This window comes from Numenius arquata, chromosome 3, assembly GCF_964106895.1.
Source record: "Numenius arquata chromosome 3, bNumArq3.hap1.1, whole genome shotgun sequence".
Lineage (NCBI taxonomy): Eukaryota > Metazoa > Chordata > Aves > Charadriiformes > Scolopacidae > Numenius > Numenius arquata.
Window position 1 is genome coordinate 579,737 of NC_133578.1, and position 21,527 is coordinate 601,263.

The 21,527-nt window shown below is 44.3% G+C and overlaps 1 protein-coding gene across 1 annotated transcript in view; it reads left to right on the top strand.

Moving 5' to 3' along the window:
• The first annotated feature begins 18,870 nt into the window (after positions 1–18,870).
• Positions 18,871–21,527, top strand: part of CCDC148 (coiled-coil domain containing 148) — a 57,893-nt gene continuing 55,236 nt past the window's right edge. The window contains exon 1 of the mRNA XM_074145731.1: positions 18,871–18,925. Coding sequence (XP_074001832.1) covers positions 18,871–18,925 — 55 coding nt within the window. The remainder of the gene's footprint in view (positions 18,926–21,527) is intronic.

The following is a 21,527-nucleotide window of genomic DNA, read 5'->3' on the forward strand; positions in this document are numbered from 1 at the left end:
ACAGAAGGACTTTAGAAACACACAGTACTCCTTCAGCGAGCTATCGATGCTTTCTGAAGCGTTGGCTGGGAGGAGAAAAGGCCCAGAGGCGGCTCAATTCCTAAACTATGTTCTGCTGTGGCATTTAGCGTTTCTACCGTCCGCAAAACCTACAGTCACACAAATACAATTTTTTTGCTGAAGCAGCCCGGCTCCGCAGTCAGCGTTTGTCCTTCCCAGACTTCATTTCCCAGCTGTCCCAGCCCTGCACGCGCAGCGCAGCCAGTGATGTGTCTCCCGGGATGCGCTCGCCCGCTGCCAGCCCACCGCAGCCCGCCCGGGCACAGCCTCACGCCCGCCGCCCCTCCACGTGTGCCACCGCCGCACCGGCAGCGCGCACTGCCCGCGGCCGCGCTGCCGGCGATCGGAGAGGGGGGAAAACCTGCAAAAAGTTTCCAGCTTCAGAAGCGGTGCTCCCCCCGCCCGCCCAGTGCCGGCTGACGGCACACAACTCCGAGCGCAGCGGTCACGCAAAGGTGAAAAAATAAAATTAAATCACACGTTTAAACCGCGTTCAAGGGACGCTGCGAGAGGAACGCGCCTCACAACGGCGGGGACACGAGGCCGCCACGGAACCGTGGGGGGAACACAAGCCCGCCACGGACCCGGGGGCTGCCCGGTGCGGAGACACGGGTTCGGGGAGAGCTCGCCGCCCGCCGCCCCCGCCCGCAGCGCGGAGCCCGGCGGTGCGCAGCCCGCAGACCTTGCCCGGCCGGGAAGGGGGCCCGGCCCGCCCCGCCGACCCCACCGTTCCCCAAAGTTTCCGCCGCGCCCCACGCCGACCCCGCGCCCCGCGGCTGCACGGCGCTGCGGGCGCGGCACGGCAGCGCTCCGGCCCTGCCCGCTGCGGCTCGGCGCGGCTGCCGCCCGCAGCGCCGCGCACCGCCCTCACGGCGCGGCCGCGGGTTGCGCATCCGCCGCCCGCTCGCCCCGCGGCCGCGGGAAGCCGGCGCGCCCGGCAGGGAGGGAGGGAGGCGGCCGCGCCGGGCTGAAGCCGGCGGGCCCGGGCTCCGCGCCCCGCACCGCCCGGCCCGGCCCGCGCACCTGCCCCGCGGCGCCCGCTCGCTCCCGGCTGCCGCGCTCCGCCGCCCGGCGCCGAGCCCGGGGCAGGGGCCGGGCGGCGGCACCTCCGCCCGCAGGGCCCGCGCGGCGCGGCCGGGCGGCAGCGCGGAGGGCGCACCGTGCTCCGCCCGCGCGGAGGGCAGGCGGGCAGCGGCGCAGCGCGCCGGGCGCAGGTCCGCCTGAGGCGACGGCTCCTCAGCCCCGCTGCCCCGGGCCCCCGGCGGGCTCCACCGCCTCACCTCACCTCCCGCCTCGCCCGCCCGGCGGGCGCCCCGGCCTCCCCCGGCGCTCGCCCACTCACCGCGCGGAGGGAGAGAAGGAGGGAAGCGGCGGCGGCGGGGCGGCCGGCCCCGCGGAGCGCGCCGGCGGGCCGCGGCGGGCCCTAGCCCGGGGTCTCCATGGTGGCGGTGGTGGCGCCGGCGCCGCCGAGCCCCGCCGCCCGCTCCGCCTGGCCCCGCACCGCCCCGCTCGCGACGTCAGCGGAGCGCCCTGCCCTGCGCCCGCGCTCATTGGCCGGGTGAGGCGCAGGGCGGCGCCCCATTGGCTTTTGCCTCGTGTTAAACCCGCCAATGGCGGCGTAAGCTGAGGTTGTTATGGTTACCGATGCCGTGAGGCGGCGGTGTGGAAGGCGCCGCCGTCCCCTTAGCGCGGCGCGGGGGTCGTGGCCGGGCCGGGCCGGCGCCGGTGGGACGTGGCGGCCCCGCAGCGCGCCCGGGGCGGCTGCAGGCAGAAGCGCCCGCCGGGCGGGGCCGCTGGGGCGGGAGGGAGGCTCCTCCGGCCTCCTCGCGGTGAGTGTCCGTGCGCGGCGCGGGAGCGGGCGGGGCGCAGGTGGCTGGAGCAACCGGTTGCAAAATGGCCGCGGCGGCGGCGGTGCCCGCGCGAGCCGGTGCCGCGGGTGCTCGTCCCTCGCCGCCCGCCGGCCGGGCGCTCCCGGGTGGGCTGCCGGGGGGGATGAACGGGGGTGGCGGCCGGGGCCGGCGTGGCCGCCGCAGGAGCGGCACTGGGGCTGACTTCAGCTCGGGCGCCCCGGTGGTTCCCCGGGGGGCCGCCAGGAGCCGGGCGCGGGGGACCCGCGGCGTCGGCAGCGCGGGTGTCCCGGCAGCCCCGAGCTCCGCTCACACCCTGACGGATGGAGTCAAGGTGTTTGCGGCTCGGCCGTCTCTTTGAGTGCTGGGACCGTCCCGAAGACACAGCCTCCCTGCGTTTCTCGGGGTTTCTGACCGGTACCGTTCTCTCTGCTCCCGGTCGCCGCCGTGACACTTGCGACAGAGCACTCCCCGCTTCAGCGGCTAACGTGATGGTGACACTGTAAATGGCTGATAGAAGCCAAGACCAAATTGCCGCTTGAATCTTCGCAGAAGCGCATGTATTCTCACTTTATTATGCTTTTGCCTTTTATCTTTCCCTCGCGCCCGTCTAGCGCACTGCGAAGGCTCCGGGTATCCTCCTGTAGGCAAACTTGTGTTTGGGGTGTAGTTCAGTGAGCACCTCTTGCTGTTTTAAGAGGTTGTTTTATTCAGCCCTTTCCCCTGTTGCACTGACGCAGGCAGTGTAGGAATCCTGTTAAAAAATAACACATGGAAATGGTACCTGTATTTTTTGCTATTAGTATAATTTTTAATCTCTGTAATATTTTTTGCTGTTTGTATGGCTTAATACAGTATAAAGTCCTACAGTGTGATCATATGCCAAATGGAAAACACTTGGTAGATGTAAACAGGAGTCTTGATTCCTCACTGCCCTGAAAATCTCATGATGCATACTATGTTGAGTGGATATAAATGTTACCAAACCAGAACGGTGGCCGCCTCCTAAGAAATAGGACACAGGAGTCCAGAGGAATAACAGCAGAAACTTAGTAAAGCAAAGAGTAACAAGGGTGAAATAAGATAAGCAGGGGAAGGTTCAAATGGGAGTGGAGAGCAAGAGAAAAGGAAAAATAATACGTGAAATCAGAATAAGTAGATCCTAGAATAAAGGGAGAGGAGAAAGCATAGAACCTCTCAAAGCATGAGAGCTATGACTTTCATTAGTTGCAAAGTTGCTTCTACTGAAGATGCAATGGATTAATTAAATCCAAATTGGTCTCAACTGGTTTTAACCTGTAATTTGGATGTTGTTACATTGGTTTAGCTTCCATGGATAACAGCCTTTAGGAAATGAAGCAGCTTACTTGCTTCCCCTGGTATATTGACCATTTCTGAATGTTGCTGTTGTGACTGCGGAAGGCACGATCTACTGGCAGGACATGAAAGGTGGCATAATGCCATCTCCAGGCCTTCCAGATTCTGGGTGGTTCCAGGTGGATGGCTGTAACCCTCAGCATTATTTGGAACGGGCCGTTCCAAGAGCCCTGTGTCCCTGCAGAGCCATGCATTGCAAGGGCTCTCTGTATTTTGGAGTTTGCTGCTGGCGTAAGATGGGAAAGGGTAAGAAACAATGGTGAGAAGGAGAAAGTGATCTTGAGCCAGTGCTTTGGCACAATAGAAGTATAAAGAATTAAAAATAAAGTTTTGAGGTGCTGTTAGATTTGCAAATATATGGAATGACTATCAGTGAAGAACAGCTATTTCATTCTATCTGGTATTAGTCATACAGCCATAGCTTTTTTATTTGTTTTGGCACCCAGAGCAGCCAATACATTATCTAATTTGACTGCTGCGTATCACAGGCCATCAGTTCCCACCCATTAGTCACTGTACTGAGTCCAAAGAGGACAGAATATGTTATAGAAAGGCACCCCGTTTTCACTTTCCAATACAAAGACCTGCATGGTGTTGCAATTCTTTTGATTTCTTATTCCATTAGCTGGGAGTAGTAGCCTTTGTCAAATACATGTTTAAACTCTTATATCAATATTAGGATCAGCAACAAACAAGTACTGTTTCTTTTCAGTCACCTTCTTCAGGATGTGACCTGAAAGTAAGGTGATCTTTCTTTTTCATTCTGAGCATCATTTGGAAAGCACCAATTCCACTATGTTTGCAAGTCTTATAAAAAGCTAGTGGCAAGTTTTCCATCTGAACCTTCTTGGTTTCTTACGAGCCTTAAATCTGATTTTTTAAAATGATTGTGCTCGTTTTCTAGCTTTTTAGACCAGCAATTTATGTAACAGGTATTTGCTGGTTGGTTTGCTGCTGTTGTGCTCCTTGCGTATTTCAAGTCATTAATATGTTTTTCTGCTTCGTTTAATGTATTCGGAAATTAATCCAAATTGGAATCTATTTTTTAATATTCCACAGATGTTCACAGTCTTTGCGGAGCTCTGGCATGCATATCTTTAATTTTAGTGATTATTTCTCTATTTGCAAGATTACCTAGGTTTTCTCGTTTGATGTAAGCACACAGGCACTGTGGCTAGAAAGTGGGAATTTTGGCACAGAATGCTTGGTCCTTGGAAATGCAGGATTATGAAGATAAATATCAGTCAAAAAATAGTGTAGCCTTTGTTTCTCTCTTTTTTCCTCAAAACTATTTAGTGCTACCTGTTTTATCTGTAGTCTCTTACAGGTACTGAAATTACAAAGGTTTGGAAAAAAATAACTGGAGAAGAGAGTGATGTTCATGGAGGGCTAGCTGAACAAATGAGCAGCTGCTTAGCATTCACAGGGGAAATTATTTAGATGTGTGGGTTTTTTCCCCTCATTAAAACCTACAATTTGATTTCAAAAGTTACTGCAAGCCATTGTGTTGATGTCACAGTACCTCAGTCAATCACAATACAATTGACTTTGGGTAATTTGGAGACTGTAATTTCATTTGGTTTAAAAAGCAATAAATGTTCTCCTGCTTTTTTTGATTGTTGAACCGGGGAGGTGTGGCACCTCGTAGAAGGTGTATGTCTGAAGCAGTAGTGGACTGACATTTTGCTGTTTCAGTGACATCTTTTCTACAGAAGTTTTAAGTTTTGGATGGTGGCATTCAAAATTACTGCTCTATCACAGGGATAGATTTCTCTCTCCCTGTGGGAAACCAAAATATTGAGGAAAACTATTTGTATACTGCCAAGTTGTTTGCGTTTTCATAATTATTTTTTTTGTTCCATGGCTTTTTGAAGCATCAGGTATGAATATTTGATTCTAGATCCTGCAAAGCGCTCAGCACAATCACCAAGCTTCTGATTACACAGGCACTTTAGTCTGGCTCGAGCCCAGCTGCGATGGAAAGGGACAATGCTGCCCTGTCATGATATCTGTGCCGCTCTCCTTCTGCCAGCAAGCGTCACCGGGCAACTGTGCAGGGAGCTAGATTGCAAAACTGATCCGGTTTCCCCAGAAGCCTCCCCACAACACACTCTTATTTTTTCAGTTGGACCAATTCCTTCATCTAGCTGTCCGTTCCTGCCTCTAATGCCCGCACTAAGGTATTTGCAGGTAGCTGTGCACAGAGGGAGCGGGGGACCTCCTCTTCTGACAACGATGGGAAATGTTTTGCCCTGCGTAGCTGGTTCAGCAAAACAGAGGTCTGAGGAACAACAGCTTGATGGACCACAAGATAGGCTCAGCTGCTGAGTTGATTCAGGCGTGAGAAAAGTACTTGGCAAAACAAAAGAATCCTGTACTAATATATTGATTCAGCTTATAATGTGGCACCGTGAGTGGGTTTGTTGGTATTTTGTTTGGGGGTGGTGTAGTGCGGTGGGAGGGAAGGAAGAAGCGCCCAGTGAAGGGAAGTCCTCGAGTGAGCTTTGCTGCTGGAGGCAGCTGATTGTGAAACCAGGCGGCGTCACAGACGGGCACCTGGAAGTCAGGGCTGCTCTTGGATATTACTGCAGCTGACAAAACCGGGCAGCTCGGCAGCAGCCGCATGGGTGGGTTGGTGAGAGGATGTGAGGGAAAGCCAAGAAAAGGTGATTAGCAGGCATTCTGTTCTATGGGCTTTCAGTAATTTTTGTAGAAATTAACAAACTTAAAAAAAAAAACAAACCACAGACAAAAAACCCCCAAAGCACAAAACAACCCTCCCTAAGCCCCACAGGCAAAAAAACCCCCAAACCTGCACCAGCTCTGGAGAGCACAGGTACTTACCTCTGCTCAAGGACAGGTGAAGGCCTGCTAAAATCCTTTGCAGTTCCTACTGACTGCTACAGTTCTCAAGCTGAACAAGATATTACCCATGTTCTGACTGGGCCATACTTGAGGCCTGGGAAAAATGTAATCTTTCTTACCAGACTAGGGATACAGAATTTCAAACTGAATTCTAGAGATCCCTATGAATAGGAGACAACAAGGAAAATGTGTATGCAAAAAAAAGATGGATTCTTATTTATGGACTGTACGTTTCCAAGGGTTGTAAATGAGAGGCTTTGGACAAGCATGCTTTGGAATTTTTTTTTTTGTAGTGGGATGTCAGACAACATTAAAGAGAAGGTGTGCCAAACGCTTCCCTGCACGTAACCCTGCAAATTCGGCCTAGCAGAACTGGCAAAAGCTGTATGAAATGATACTGATGCTCCTGACAAAATAACCTGCAGTGGCTTCTAAATCATATGAATTATCTATCCCTCTTGCTTGCTCCCTTGTAGGCTGCAGACAAATGTTCTTGTCTGGCTCCAGCTATGCTAGTGTCAGACTTGCTAGAAAGCAGCTAGGCTGGCTTAAGGTACGGTGATGCAGAGTCGTTGGTGTCAGCACTAACTTGCAAGGTCCTGCTTCCTCAGGTTCCTCTCTCCCTCCTAAGGGCTATTAGCCCTGTTTGTGTCTCTTCACCTTAAGCTCCGTTTGTGAAACAATCTCTTAAACTGTGAGAGGACTGATGCAGAATTGCTTTTAAGTATAATCATAAATGTGCAAATCACTGCAACTGGGAAAGCCGAAGCTTCTCATAGGGTATAACAGGAAAAGGTATCTCGGCTTAACTTAGAGTAATATGTTCTTAAAGCAATGGTAAAGAACAGCTGTACCCCCATGCAGCATAAACTAAGCCAGCTGACTTCTGCCTGGCATTCATTAAGAAATGCTTACCCCAATTGGTCTGTCAGCAGAGCTGTGGGGAGGAGGCCTCCAGCAGTAGGTCACTGAGCTTGTCCATACAGGTTTGGTTTTTTAAAGAAAAAAAAATCAGTAACAAAGCTAGCATGAAATTAGGGCAGGTGGATATGCTTTAATCTAAAATCCTATACAGAAGGGAGGAGCAAAGACAGCAGCATGTGTAAAAGGTGAGGACAACTTAAAATCACTTGTTTCATTCCATGAAACAAAGAATTGTTTCTGTCATTCTGTAATTGGACTTCTGTTTCCCTTCCTGCTTTGAGAAAATATTGGCTTTAGCTAGTTAAAGAAAATATAAGGATTATGACTCTGAAAACCATGTATTTCTAATTGTTCATTTTGCGGTGCTGGAAACAAAATCAGATCAGTTGGTTTATCTGAAGAGCAATGGGGCTGTGATTTGACAACAGCCATCCAGATACTTTGTACAGAATTTTTAAGCCCGGTCTTCAGTAGTTTTTTTTGGGGTTTTTTTTTGAGTGACCTGATGACTTCTGCATACTCTAAGCTTATTCAGCTGTCTTCCACTGAGCTTCTGCTACTACTTGTTATTGATTATTTTAGCATCTGATGGTTTAGTAGATATGATGCCTCTTATAGAACACACTGTTCTGCTACAGCTCCTTAAAGGTCTCTCTCCTTAAGTGTAAAATTTCATCCTTATTCTGTTGGCCCTGCATTACTATACATGGCATCTGTCTTTGAAATGTCAGTGGTACAGCGCATATCGTACCTCTTGGTAAGAAGTCATTGCAGTTCAGTCCTTGCCTACTGCATAGGTGGAACTTGTTACCAGAAGAAAGGAGGCCTAGGCTTATTTTGTGTAAGACCAGGTTGTCTGTGGCGTTACAACTGCGTTGAGGCCTGGTGCAACTAGGACAGCTAGGACCCCCCGAGCGAGGAGAGCGGTGCCTTTTGGTCCAGCAACATTAAAGGCAATCGAGCACTGTGCATTGAAGGGTAAAGAGACGTTTGTATCTCCCCTGCAAAGACACCTCTGCAGAAACACATGGTCAGTCCTTCCCACATCAGGGCGGTCACCTGGTGGCAGGAGGTCATCGCTAATTGAGAGCACAGAACAGGGTCCTCAGGAGAAAGGCTAAGAACATGGGAAGAAGAATGGCACCAAAACTTTTGTATGAAAACAAACGGGCAGATATTTTTTTTTTTTACACAATTTGGAATGATCTGCATGGATAATATGATTTTTTTTCTGAAATATATTTCAAATAGTGAAAATACTGAGGGTTTTAATTTCCATACAGGTTCAATTTGAAGTGCTGTGCCCTGCGCAGCTCTGGGTGCCACTGGTTAGAGAAATAATACATTTTCTTAAGTTACTGTAGAATCAGAGAATAGTCTAGGTTGGAAGGGACCTTTCAGATGATCGAGTCCAACCATTAGCCCAACACTGACAAACCCACCACTAACCCGTGTCCTTCAGCACCACATCTGCCCAGCTTTTAAATCCCTCCAGGGATGGTGACTCCACCACTGCCCTGGGCAGCCTCTGCCAAGGCTTCACAACTCTTTCAGTGTAGAAATTTTTCCAAATCTCCATCCTAAACCTCCCCTGGTGAAACTTGAGGCCATTTCTTCTTGTCCGATGGCCTGTTCCTTGGGAGAAGAGACTGACTCCCCCCTGGCTACACCCTCCTTTCAGGGAGTTGGAGAGAGCGAGAAGGTCTCCCCTCAGCCTCCTTTTCTCCAGGCTGAACACCCCCAGCTCCCTCAGCCGCTCCTCACAAGACTTGTGCTCTAGATTCGTGCTGCGCAGAAGACTTGTGTTCTACCAAAGCGATGGTTTATTTGTTTATTTTTAACCATGAAGTTAAATGTACTAGTTACATAAAAGCAAGAATAATTTGTTTGATTGGTTTTAGCAGTTAGAAGGCCGGTCAAATTTTGGACTAGGAGCATCACCTCATTGGTGCTGTTAAGCAAAGAAATCCTAAACAAAAAATTGCTTCTCTCAGAACTTTTCTGCACTGTTAGGTCTAGTCTCCTTCTTCGTGTGAATCATATCTTTTTTTGGTTTGAAAAAGAACAAAGACTATATTGGTTTTATATGGGTGGCAAAATGCTTGGTTCCAAAAGTGATGGGCATTAAGACATAATGAGATTGCAGTATTTTGTTCCACTAATATCAATTTCTCTATAGAGTCTCAAGCTACTGCTTTGGCTTTGTTTTTCATTAATAGAAAAAAAAGGCAAAAAAAAAAAAAAGAAAAAGGGTCAAGGCAAAGCCCAGGTAGTTTGTTGTAATGCAGGGAATGTTGATTCTATGGCACTTTGCTATTACAGCATCTTTACATCCCTTGTGCTAAATGAGTAATGTAGCTTTAAGCATTTTATCTGATGGATGCCAGAGCAGCAGAGAGGTAAGTTGCTCACTGCACTATTGCAAATATCCTGCTTTCCACATAGGCTAGTGAATAAGCAAATATGCTTTACGAGTCAGACACTTAAAGGTCGATTTAACTTTACATTTGTTATTTCTTAAGTAATGGAGAAAATTGCAGGGGGCTGTAATGGATAACTCAGAGTCACATCTTCCAATAAATCTTTAGATGAATATGTTGAAGCATATTGTTTAATTTGTAACTTACTTTTTCTTATACATGGAGGTAAAATAGGAAGCTAGATGGAACATTAATAAAAAAGTATATAATAAAACTCTGCAAATTTCTTGTGATCAAATCCAAAAGTCTGTAAATGATGCCTTGGGATTTTTGCCTTTAGCTCAGCAAAGTGGAATTTTGTCCAGGATTGTCCAGCCATGCGCCAAGAATTGCCCAGAGAAGCTGTGGCTGCCCCATCCCTGGAGGGGTTCAAGGCCAGGTTGGAGGGGGCTTGGAGCAAGCTGGTCTGGTGGGAGGTGTCCCTGCCCAGGGCAGGGGGTGGCACTGGTCCCTTTAAACTTGAACCATTTTATTATCATTAACTACTGAAAGGATCTGAGCATTTTTTCATTTCATCCTCTCTTTCGGTTAAGCTTTGAAATGGCCAGGTGTGCTCTCTGCACCTGGCAGACTTTGAGGAGGGTGCATTTGGTCACTGAAAATGGACTGTATGGGTTTTGTTCAAAACAAAACAGCATCACTAAATGCCAGTGAGTCACCTGAGTCAAGGTTACATGGTGGACATGGGTGACTTCATTTCCTACCCCTTTGATGTCAATTTGTCAACTTTCCAAAAATTTACTTCCTTTTTTTATTTGCTTGCTTGTTTTTTTGTTGTTTTGTTTTGGTTTTTTTTTCCTCTATATGAAGTGTTTTTAAGTTTATTTTTTCTTGGATTTGCTACTTAGAATAATCAAAGAATAGAAAGGGAATAGTAGTTCTCTTGTAATGTGGAGATGCTCAGAAAGCAGACAAGCTGTTCCCTGCCCCCCTTGCAGTGTGACAGAGTATTCCATGCAGCTGATTGTTTTAAGTGTTACTCCAATTGATCTTCCTACTTTGGATTAAGTTTTACTTAATGAGGAAGTAATAAGATTATCACAGACAAAAAGGACTATGTCTCTTTTGGGTACGTATAATTTCTGATACTTGATTTCTTTTCAAACAGATCCACAATTCTTTCTTTAGGGAATGCAAATTTAAATGATATTCAAACTATGGGACTTCTCTAGCGGCTGTTTTGACACTGAATGATAAAAGTATTATGCTGTGTATTTTCTTCCAGGGGAAAGGATTGACTGCTGCAAGATTAAAAGGTTCTGGATGGGTGCCATTTTCAGATAGTTAGTTCAACTAGAAGGAGGGAATGGATCTGATTAAAGGATAAAGCTGGTTATTTGTTTGTTGTTTTTACTCGGTGACATACAATGGGAGTGATTCTCTGCCTCTTTTCCCTAACAATAATTAGGATCAGAGGGTTCCAACAATTGCATGTTAATATTCCTCTTCTTTGAATGCAAACATGCAGTAGCTAAGCAATTAATGTTTCCTTTCAACTTTAAAATCTAGAAAAAAAACTTTCCACAAAATATTTAAGAAATCTCCAGATATTCAAAAGAGCATTGAAAACAAGAGACTTCTTTGTTGTGTTTTTTTCCCCCGAGTTTGGATGTTTCGGGAAACATCTGTCCTAATCTCTAGTCAGTTCCCATTGAGGTTGTGTTCAGAGTTTTCAGTGCAGTCAGTGGTTCATTTCTGGTTTTTAGCTCTGTGTCCCCACTAGTGATTTACTTGACACTGACAGGATCGTAACACCTGCTGTTGTGAAATTGAACGACCTCCACTCACACGAAATATGAGTAGCTATTAAACTGTCATTGATTATGCCGTTAAATTGTATTTTGCGTAGAGGTGATATGGCTTCATATTATTGATTTTACATTTTAATAATTTGACTGATTTAAAACATGCATACAAAGTTTTGTTTTAAATTACACGTTCAGATCGTTAAACGCTGTTCCTCCCCTCCCAGTAATTTTGCCCGTCTGTTGATTAGCAGCAGTTTAGCTGAGAGGAAAAAAATGACACTCATGACCTAAATGTGCAAAGATTTATGTATGCAAATGGCTTGTCGAACTGAGGCAGTGAAACCCAGGCTGCTCTCACGGTAATGGTTAAACTCCTTGGGAGCAGTGGCACTGGGAGGTAGCTGGGCATGAGTCAGGGACAACATGAGACGGGGTGGGATGGTGGAGTGCAGGCTCTGCTTGCTCCAGAAATGCTGACGGATGCTGCTGGAGTTTCATTTCCATTTAAATGAAAGGGAGTAAGATCTTGCCCTAGTATTTGGTATTCCCATATTTAAGAATACACTTAAGTCATATACCTCAGGCACAAGCAAACGTTTACATTGAGAATGCACTGAAGTGTTTAGTTGGATTGGAGGCGTAATCTTTCAAGAGGCCATATTTGTTATTACCTGTAAAGAGTTCTGAATTATAGTGAAACACTGACTTATCAACAGGAGCAGAAACAGAGGATTGGTAAACCTTGTGCTTTTTACGGTTGCTAAAAGATTTAGTCATGGCTGGTTGTCGACATCGCTGATTTAGCATTCTTGGGGAGCAGTTTGCTATGTACTAAAGGCTTCTGTTCCATGTCCCTTTCATCCTTCATACTTTTTCTAAGATGCATCAAGACTTCCAACCCAGAGCCTGTATTGAAGTTTCAACAAAGCCTTGAAAGAGGATACCTGAATTGAGGCTTAGATGAACTTTTATAGTATTCAAGAGGTTTTTAGATATATCAGCATTAAAGCAGAAAAAAATTTAACTTGCAGCGCTTTTATCATTTTGATTGGTACATTTTCTAGTTACTGAAGATAAAATACAGGTTTATACAGATCTTGCCCTTTCCAAAATAATCTTAACATTCATTTTCGGCGTTTTAGTGAAGTTATAATGTTGAATTTGTGATAACAGAAAATAATGTCCATTAAAAGGCTGAGATAAATACAAATGTATAACATCGTTGCAGGAGAGAGAAGTGGGAAGGCTGGAGGGAATAAGCCCTTATTTAATCAAACAAAGTAGCCCTAAAATTACAGAAAACAGCCAGTAAGTTGTTTTTTGCGTCAGTTCTGTTGCTGCAAATGTACTCTCCTGCTTTCTTTTCAAAGGAGATGAAGCTACAGTGAATTTGTGAAGGTTTGTTAAAATGCTGACATAATAGCAGAAACATGTCAGTAGGAAGAAGAGATATTAACATTTGCCAAAGGGATAAATAAATGACTAAGCCGGAGGGGTAGCTGTGCTGCTGCTGATCTTACTAGTATCCGTAGTTGTTTTTCAAAAAGGACAGCGTTTCTTGTGCTGGAAGAAGCTTGTCGTTTAAAGCTGGCCAGATGGACCCAGATTAGGATGATGGTTCCCAAAACATGTAATACAGGAGAATGACGCTAACGCGGCAGCTGGGCAGGGAACCGTAATAAAAGGGATTTATGGAGAGTAGTGGGTGCAATGGATCCAGTCTTCTTAAAGCTTTCAAGTACTCCCAATTTTTCATCAATAAGTTATTTTTTCCTTCACATAGGCTTAGATGAGAGTCACTACGTAGTACTCTTCTTCCCCAGTTTAGCAGTAGAAGTGGTGGTAGGATGGTCAGAAACCAATAAAAGCAGGCAGGAGGAAGGCTGGCTGTAGCAGAGGAATAGAATTTCTTTCAAGCTTGTGAGAGACTAGATTGTTAGCTTCTTGTGCAGTTATTTTTCTAAAGACAGATGTTTTATCCAGCCTTTACATTATTCATAATTTTGAAATGTCTCTTTGACCTGATTTGTTTTATTTAGCCTAATAAAATCTTAACCCTGCTAAAGGTTTGATGCAGTAATGAAACTGTCAGCTGGTATCTCCTTTCTTTTTATTTCCAGATGAAGTTCCTGACCCTGACCTGTTTTTCTTTTAATTTATTTTTAAATCCCATGCTGTTGTGCTTTGAGCAGTAGTACTCCTTAGAACCAGAGTAACTTCACTTCTCTTGCTCTGGTACTCGTATATTTTCATTGGGAATAGGTTTGTTTCTGTGGGCTTGTTTAGCAATTAATTTATTAACATCTATAAATGCAGCTTGAATCAAACACTATCCAGGAACTTGGTCAATACATTTAATACTTGTGACCACAAATATTAAGAAAAGATTCAAGAAGGTTGACATCTTACCATTTAAACTTTTAAAATGCTCTTTATAATACAGCCACAAGGAAATTTGGGTACCGTTTACACAAGAGAATGGGCTGGGCTTCCCTTCCTTAAAACATTGTATCCCAGTGGTTGGGAATAAAGGGGCATGAAGGAGGAAAACTTGGTTTGGTTTCCAATGCCCTTTCTGAAGGGTCTCCTAAGCATTGGGACCATTAGCACTACTTACTGAATAATCTTCCTTTAGAAAAGAAGAACATGAATTAAAGTTACTCTGTTGTAATCTGTGAAGGTGAAAAGATTTTTAAGGCAGTGAACTTTTACTGAAATGGGTATTTCTACTCTTTAAGTATTTTAGCTTCAAAAACACATAGGTATATGGAAAAAATCATTAGCTGTGCTCATTAGCTCTGTTCAAGCAGCTGCAAACCTTTAAAAATTAATAGTTTTCATTATGAAATGTAAAGTCTAGGTTGTAAGCTGTAGTATCCATTCAGTGCAAAATCCCAATTGAAGCTGACCTGGGGGCTTGCAGGGTAGAGGTTGAGCAAGCGCCCCCAGAATTAACCCACCACTGTCAATTAAATCTGTCATCTTTAAACCTACAAATAGTTTGATCTTTGTAAAAGTGTCATTATGATGTAAATATACCAAGCCCTGCCCTAAATTGATTTCCTTTCCCCTTTTAATACAGACTGCACAACTAGGAGAAATACTAACAGATCTCAGAATTTAATGAGAGCATTGACATAGTGGAAATTGCTCTTTTAAGGTTATAAAATGCGAAAATTCCGATGGTGTCCTCAAGAGCAAAAGGATGAAGGCACTTAAAAGCACTGCCAGATGTATTGACATGCAAAATCCAGTGGCTCTTGTTAAAAACTAAAATACCCCCTGAAATATTTGCATGACTTTCTGTGAACTAGAGTGGAAATGCAAGAGGAAGTAGAAAAAAAATTTGCTACATGTGATTTTCTGTGGGTTATGTTGGTAAGAATGAAAACTGGAAGTAGATTTTATGCCCTTTTGAATTGCTAAATCACAGCTCTTCTGCTGGGCCCAGGGAGAGCGGGATGAGCAGGGCTTTCCTGGGACCGCTCGTGCGAACCCTCCGCTCCCGGAACGGCGCGGGCAGAGCTTGCCCGTGTCCACGGACGGCATCGCTGCTGTTAACGCTGGCATGAACGCACACCCGCTGTATGGCTGAGGAGGGAGGCTTAGATGCCCTTTCTAAGGACTAACCTCGTGAAAAGAGCAGAGCTAGAGGATCTTTTGAGGTAGATTGCTTATTATGTACCATGTACTCAAATGTACCCCTGAATTCCCTCCCTAACTTAAGCACGGGGAAACCGAGTGCCAAGAATTGCAAGTGCTAGCAGGCAAAAAAGCCCCAGTTTTCATTGTTGCAAATTTCTCACTTTGACTTTGCAAGGAACTTCGATGTCTTGCTCCGTAGTTAGGACTATCCCGTGTTGTGTTTTCCTTTATGGATATATTTTCCTGCTCAATTTGAGGAATTCTGGCAACTTGGTCAAAGCTGCTGCGGTCACTGTGCTGTTACAAATCTAGCAAGTCCGAGTGGTTCCACAAAGCGTGCACAGACTAAGTGCTTCGAGGCTAATGCAGATGTGTTCATTTCTGTGTGCAGAATCTGAGACCGTGGTAGCCTTGCTGGTATCTCTGCTGAGGAAGGTCAGCATTGCTGTGTCAATATGAACCGTAGTGCACAAACACCCTCAAGAGAACTTGCTGCTGTTTAAAAGTCACGCTGCTGACCTGTAGCGCTCGAGTGGCTCCACTGGAGAACGGTCATACTCCTTCAGAATCCTTGTGGTGGTTCTTGGCCTTATGTAAATATAGGTTATATCTGATGGTGTAAGAAGACACTTGGTGCTGTTATTCTTCACTCTTACGTTAGTAAGAATATCAGTAGGGTTATAGAAATATCAAGCCACGTTGAATATTCACGTCTTCCTGAATGAGGCTGGGAATTGCGATGACTTGTGATCTTTCTAAGAAAGAAATATATGAAAAACTGTGCTAGGCTGGTCAATCAAAAAAGCTTTAAGATAAAGAATTTCAATATATTGTGATGCTTTCCCTTTTCTCTAAATTCACATATGTGGTTGATCTACTCTTCAAGGGAAGGGTAAAATTCAGCAAACAAAAAAAAAAGGCTGATTTTGTTTCTTTGTGAAAGCGTTGAAAGCCATAAAAAGAAATAATTGACAAGTAGTGCTGTAGTGCTAAACAAATGTTTTGAGTTTTTTCATAGTTTTTTTCTACTTTTTGAGCTTTTATTATTAGTGTTTTAATTTTTTCTGTTCAACCTTAATGACTATAAATTCAGTGGAAGATTATGTCACATAATTCTGCTGTAGTTTCCAAGTTTCCAGAAAGTGCTGAATATTATAGAAATCCACAGGAAATTACACCAATTTGCAGGGGTTTCCTTTTTTTTTTTTTTTTTTTTTTTTAAGATTTCCTCTCTTGTCCCTTTTTTAATTACAGAATTTCACGTTGCCCAGGGAGGTGGTTGAGGCACCATCCCTGGAAGTGTTCAAAAGACAGGTTGACGTGGTGCTGGGAGACATGGTTTAGTGATGGTGCTGCATTTTGTTGTTTTGTGGTGTTTATTTTTGTCAGTTAGGTTGATCGTTGGACAAGATTATCTTGAGGGTCCCTTCCAACCTAGAAGATTCTGTGATTCTGTTGTGTCTACTTCCCCCTCCTCTGGGGAAGAAGATTTTGGAGGCTGGAAATCTAAGAAATTATGACATTAGGGTTATTAAACTAAACCTAATTTACAGACTTGTAAACAACCTGAATAAAAAGAATTTTCTTTAAATGCCTTTTTAAATTGGTCAGCTTAGAGCTTAAAAATTTGTGTTGGTGATTGAGCATTTCTTGTTCCATTTATATTTCCAGTGATTTCTCTAAGAAATACAGAAAGACAAGCCTGTGCATAGTTGAACTTTCTAAGAAGAAGCAGAAAAATATATTTTGTCTTTAGGGGGAGGAGAAGCAACATTTAAACTGTCTTTGTGCATCTTGAAGAGATAAGTAAGGTCCATCCCATACTTACTGTGTTATGTAAATCCCTACCTTAAGGCTTTACATTTGATTAAAAAAAAAAAAAAATCTATTCCAACCGAAGTATTTATGCAGTTAGAAAATTATATGTAGGTAAGTTGATGTATAGATAAAATATTACCATGACAAATAGGCCAAAGTTACCTCTGATATGGAGAATTACCTCATTTGTCTGGATGAATTTGGCAGTGTTATATGGTTACAAGTTGAAACCAAATAATTGCTCTAAGGAGAGAAAATCGGCATCAACAGTATGAATGTGCTAACCTTTTCCTTCCTTTCTTCTTCCCTTGACTTTTGAGGAGTGTGTAGACTTTGGGATAGAACTGTGAATTTATTTACAGGTGACTATTAGATGGCAAAATACACATTAATCTTTCAAAAGGGGAATGAACTCCCTCGTGTATTGTCCTATTTTCTTACTCTTGTGTATCTTTAATTTCAGTCTTTGTGATCAGATGATGACATTCGACCTAGCTTCTGACCAACTGATATTGTCAATTGCTTTCAGAACAAATTTGAAAAGGTCCCTTTATTGTTAATGAATGGTCACTCTTGGGTGAAGACAGATGACCTTTAGACTTTGATATTTTTGTTTTGGTGCAAGGGACAGTTTCATAGCATTGTTAAATAACACTGAAGAATATGCATGAAGCAGCATTGAGAAATGTCACGCTTTATCAACGAGTGTTCACTGTTTTCTACTTGGTTTGATCGTGGAATATTCACTGTACAAAACCTGGTGGTCATTAATTTCTTTGCCTTGTAACTTGCATAGTTAACACGTAGAGAATTAATATCAAACTGACGTTGAGCAACAGCAACAGTAGTGTGTGTGTATGTAGGTGTAGTGTTGTGGCTGTAATTTCAACAGCACTTACCATTTGTTTGCAGTAATAGTGGAAGCTCATTCATGAAAATGTTGTCCATCTAGGTTGGATTTTTACACTTGAGCTTGTTTTGATGATTCTGCAATGCAGAATGTTGTCATGAAGAAACATAGCTCACAGGAAAGTAAAATGCTATGTATTTTTGGTTGAAGTCTCACATTTTTATTTGACTGAAATTAATAGCTCTTTGTCAGAGCAGTTCCCTTTCCATTGCTTCTGCCGCTCTTCCTTCCCTCTGTCTTGTTGCGTTGTGCCATCCGTGGGCTTTGTATGGATAAACTGGGTCAGCTCACAAGCACAGCAGAGAAATAACTCCACAATACACAAATTCACAGATTTTGCTGCTCTGCTATTGACTGTGTTGCTACTTGCTGTGGGACCAGACAAATGCCAAAGGTGCGGCCAAGTGGATGGAGTGTTGTGTGCAGGAAATTTTGGTACGGTAAAGCTGGGTTTGAGGGATAGGGTGGTTGAACATGACCTTCCTCTCCTGGCATAATTCAACTATTGATTCAGTTCAACTGAAACACCTTGTTTTGATCTATTGCTTTCTTTGTAAGCAAGACCATGCTTAATTAAGGTGGAAGTAAGGTTTTTCAGATATCAAAGTTTTTTACTATGCTGTATATCTTATTGTATCTTAAATGTCACGTTTATCCCAAGATGATGTGAATACGTGACACGTGCTGTCTGTCACAGTTGCGCAGCGGGAAGGAAGCCACAGTTGCTGAAACAGCTGACCTGGGTTGGCAGGTGTTAACACAGAGATTCTCGAAGGGGATATATAGGGATCTATACATAAACCATAGTCTCTAAATATAAGAAGAGAGTGATCTTTTCAGGCTTGATTTCCAAAAAGTAAAAAACAGCTCAAAAACTTGCCTTACATTTGGGTCAATAGATTGTTATATTTTGAAAAGCACAAAGCAAAGACTAGGTTGTCTATGTGACAGCATTACAGATTCATCAAGGAAATAATATTTTGTTTTCTTAGCTGCTAAATGATATGAGGCACATGAAGTCTCTCTTAAAATGAAAGGTGAACTTGTAGAATTTCTGTCTAATTACATTTGTAGGGAGATGTGCCCTCTCTCCTCAGAAAATAATACAGATTTTTTGAATGTGTTTCTAGATTGCATCCACTATGTTAAAGTTCTCAAAACATCTATTTGTTTCTCAACAGGTATAAAAAACAAAAATGAGTGAACCAGACCATCAAACATTATTTACAACTCATAGGACTAGTGATGTAGGTATGTATGCTATTATGTTCAAATTTAATTCTTTTATCACAATCTAGAGTAAAACTACTTATGAAATACTCTGTGCAATTAATAGCTGCATATGGAAGCTGCTATAGCATTCTGATCATAGAATCACAGAATGGTTTCGGTTGGAAGGGACCTTAAAGCCCATCCAGTGCCACCCCCTGCCCTGGGCAGGGACACCTCCCACCAGACCAGGTTGCTCCAAGCCCCCTCCAACCTGGCCTTGAACCCCTCCAGGGATGGGGCAGCCACAGCTTCTCGGGGCAACCTGGGCCAGGCTCTCACCACCCTCATTGTAAAAAATTGTAAATGTCCTCTCTTTCAGTTTAAAACCGTTCCTTGTCCTGTTACTGCAGGCCCTGGTAAAAAGTCATTCTCACATTTTTTAATAATCCCCCTTTATATTGAAAGGCTGCAACCAGATCTACCCGGAGCCTTCTCTTCTCCAGGCTGAACCCCCCCAACTCTCTCAGCCTGTCCTCACAGCAGAGGGGCTCCAGCCCTCCCAGCATCTCCGTGGCCTCCTCTGGCCCTGCTCCAACAGGTCCATGTCCTTCTGATGTTGGTGGCCCCAGAGCTGGAGGCAGCACTGGGGCGGGTCTCCCCAGAGCGGAGCAGAGGGGCAGAATCCACCCCTCGCCCTGCTGGCCACGCTGCTGGGGATGCAGCCCTGGCTGTGGGGGGCTTGTTGGGCTGCCAGCGCACGTTGCCGGCTTGTGTAATTTTTTGTCCACCAACACCCCCAGGTCCTTCTCCTCTGGGCTGCTTGATCCTTTTAGGGCCCAGTCTGTGCTGATGCTTGGGACTGCCCTGGTGGTTGACTTGAAGAAAAATCTTTCCACCATGAGGCATCATCTGGAGTCATGTTGTCAAACTTTCCATAGGCTGTGGCAGAGGAAAATCCTCTGGAGAGACCGGAAGGAGGATTGTGGGGTAGCTTTGCAAGATTTACCTTAATGTTTTATGTAGGACCCCTCTGCAAAGCTGTACGTCAGACACATTGCTTCCAGCCACTATGCTTTTGATAGTGAATGGCAAAATTCTTTCTGCTAATACCTCATGGCAAGTTTCACTACTAAAGGAACCTGAAAAAGAGGCTGGGAAGAAAAGGCCTATTTCTTATCCCTATAAGCTTCCTAGCTCATGTAAAGTTACTGAGGAACTGTGCGCTAAAGCTTTACAGTACCGGGGCAAAAGTTCAAGTATTTTCATTTACCATTATAATTGTATCTCAGCCTTTGGCAAATATTTGTTATAGAAAATTGTGAAAAGCCATTTTTAAATCTAAAAGTTTAATATTTTATATTTTTATTCATATGTGCATCCACTTGTGGATGTATATGTACATATAAAAATATATAAAATTGATTTTCTTTGTGAAATTTAAGACACATCCAATATATTACCTATTAAATGCAAAGTTTGCATCCTGTATGCCAAGACCCTGATTTTGGAGTTAATCTCATGTGGATAGACCCTATTGACTTCTGAAAATTCCTCAGAGTAAAGTCCTCAGTAGAAGAAGAAACTGTTGTGGCTGCCCCATCCCTGGTTGTGGATGCCCCATCCCTGGAAGTGTTTAAGGCCAGGCTGGACGGGGCTTTGAGCAACCCGCTCTAGTGGAGGTGTCCCTGCCCAAGGCAGGGGGGCTGCAACACGATGATCTTTAAGGTCCCTTCCAACTCTAACCATTCTATGATTCTATGAAACATGAAGAATAGTAGTGCAGATTCATAAGGTTCAGTTATACAGGCTAAAGGAGAAAGCGTATTAAAAGCAAAGATAACATTAAGTTATTTGGGGTTAGAGGTTTGGAAATTGAACCTGTTGTTCACTCCTCCTCCTTCTTTTCTTAGATGTGAGGGACATTATTAAGTTGGTGAAGATGAGTTACCTGAGGAATTACCTCAGGTACCTACTTTCTCTACCATTAGTTCTATATCTAGCTCTGTATATTTATACGTTTTATATAAAACTTCTTTAAGAATGTAGAAAATATCAGATTATGTTGCTAGATTAAATTTGGGACTTTCAGAGACAGCTCTAAGGCTTCCAAACATTGCCATAAGCTTGTTTTCCTAGAAACCAAACATAGTAACAACTTTTTTTTTCTCTAGGTACCATCAAGTTTCACCTTTATAAGTAAACGGATTCTCTTTGCTTATTTACTGTTCTCTGATACATTTTTCTGTGGTTAAAACAGCTTAAGACAACCTTGCCAAAGAAAAACAGTGCTTCTCCTTGTTTTATAGCAATCCTTGTTCTCTCTGTTCATTCGGTGGGATGGTTCATTCTCCCTAACTAGTTGTTTTCTGCACTGTATTTGTTATTGCTTCCTGTACATTAGGATGCACTTCTGCATTTTTCATCCTGTTTTTCCAGGCTTTTTGCTGTCAGCCCTCTTCTCTCATTTTATACTGTGAGTAAGAAAGGCTGCAAAAAGGATGACATGGGTTTGTTTTTGATCATGTCTCTTACTACACTGTGTTGAGGAGTAAGGCTGGAAGCCTTACATAAAGGAAGCAGGATTTTGAAGGATGCACGCAGAGCGCTCCCCACCGCACGCAGAGAACACTTCCCAGCACAC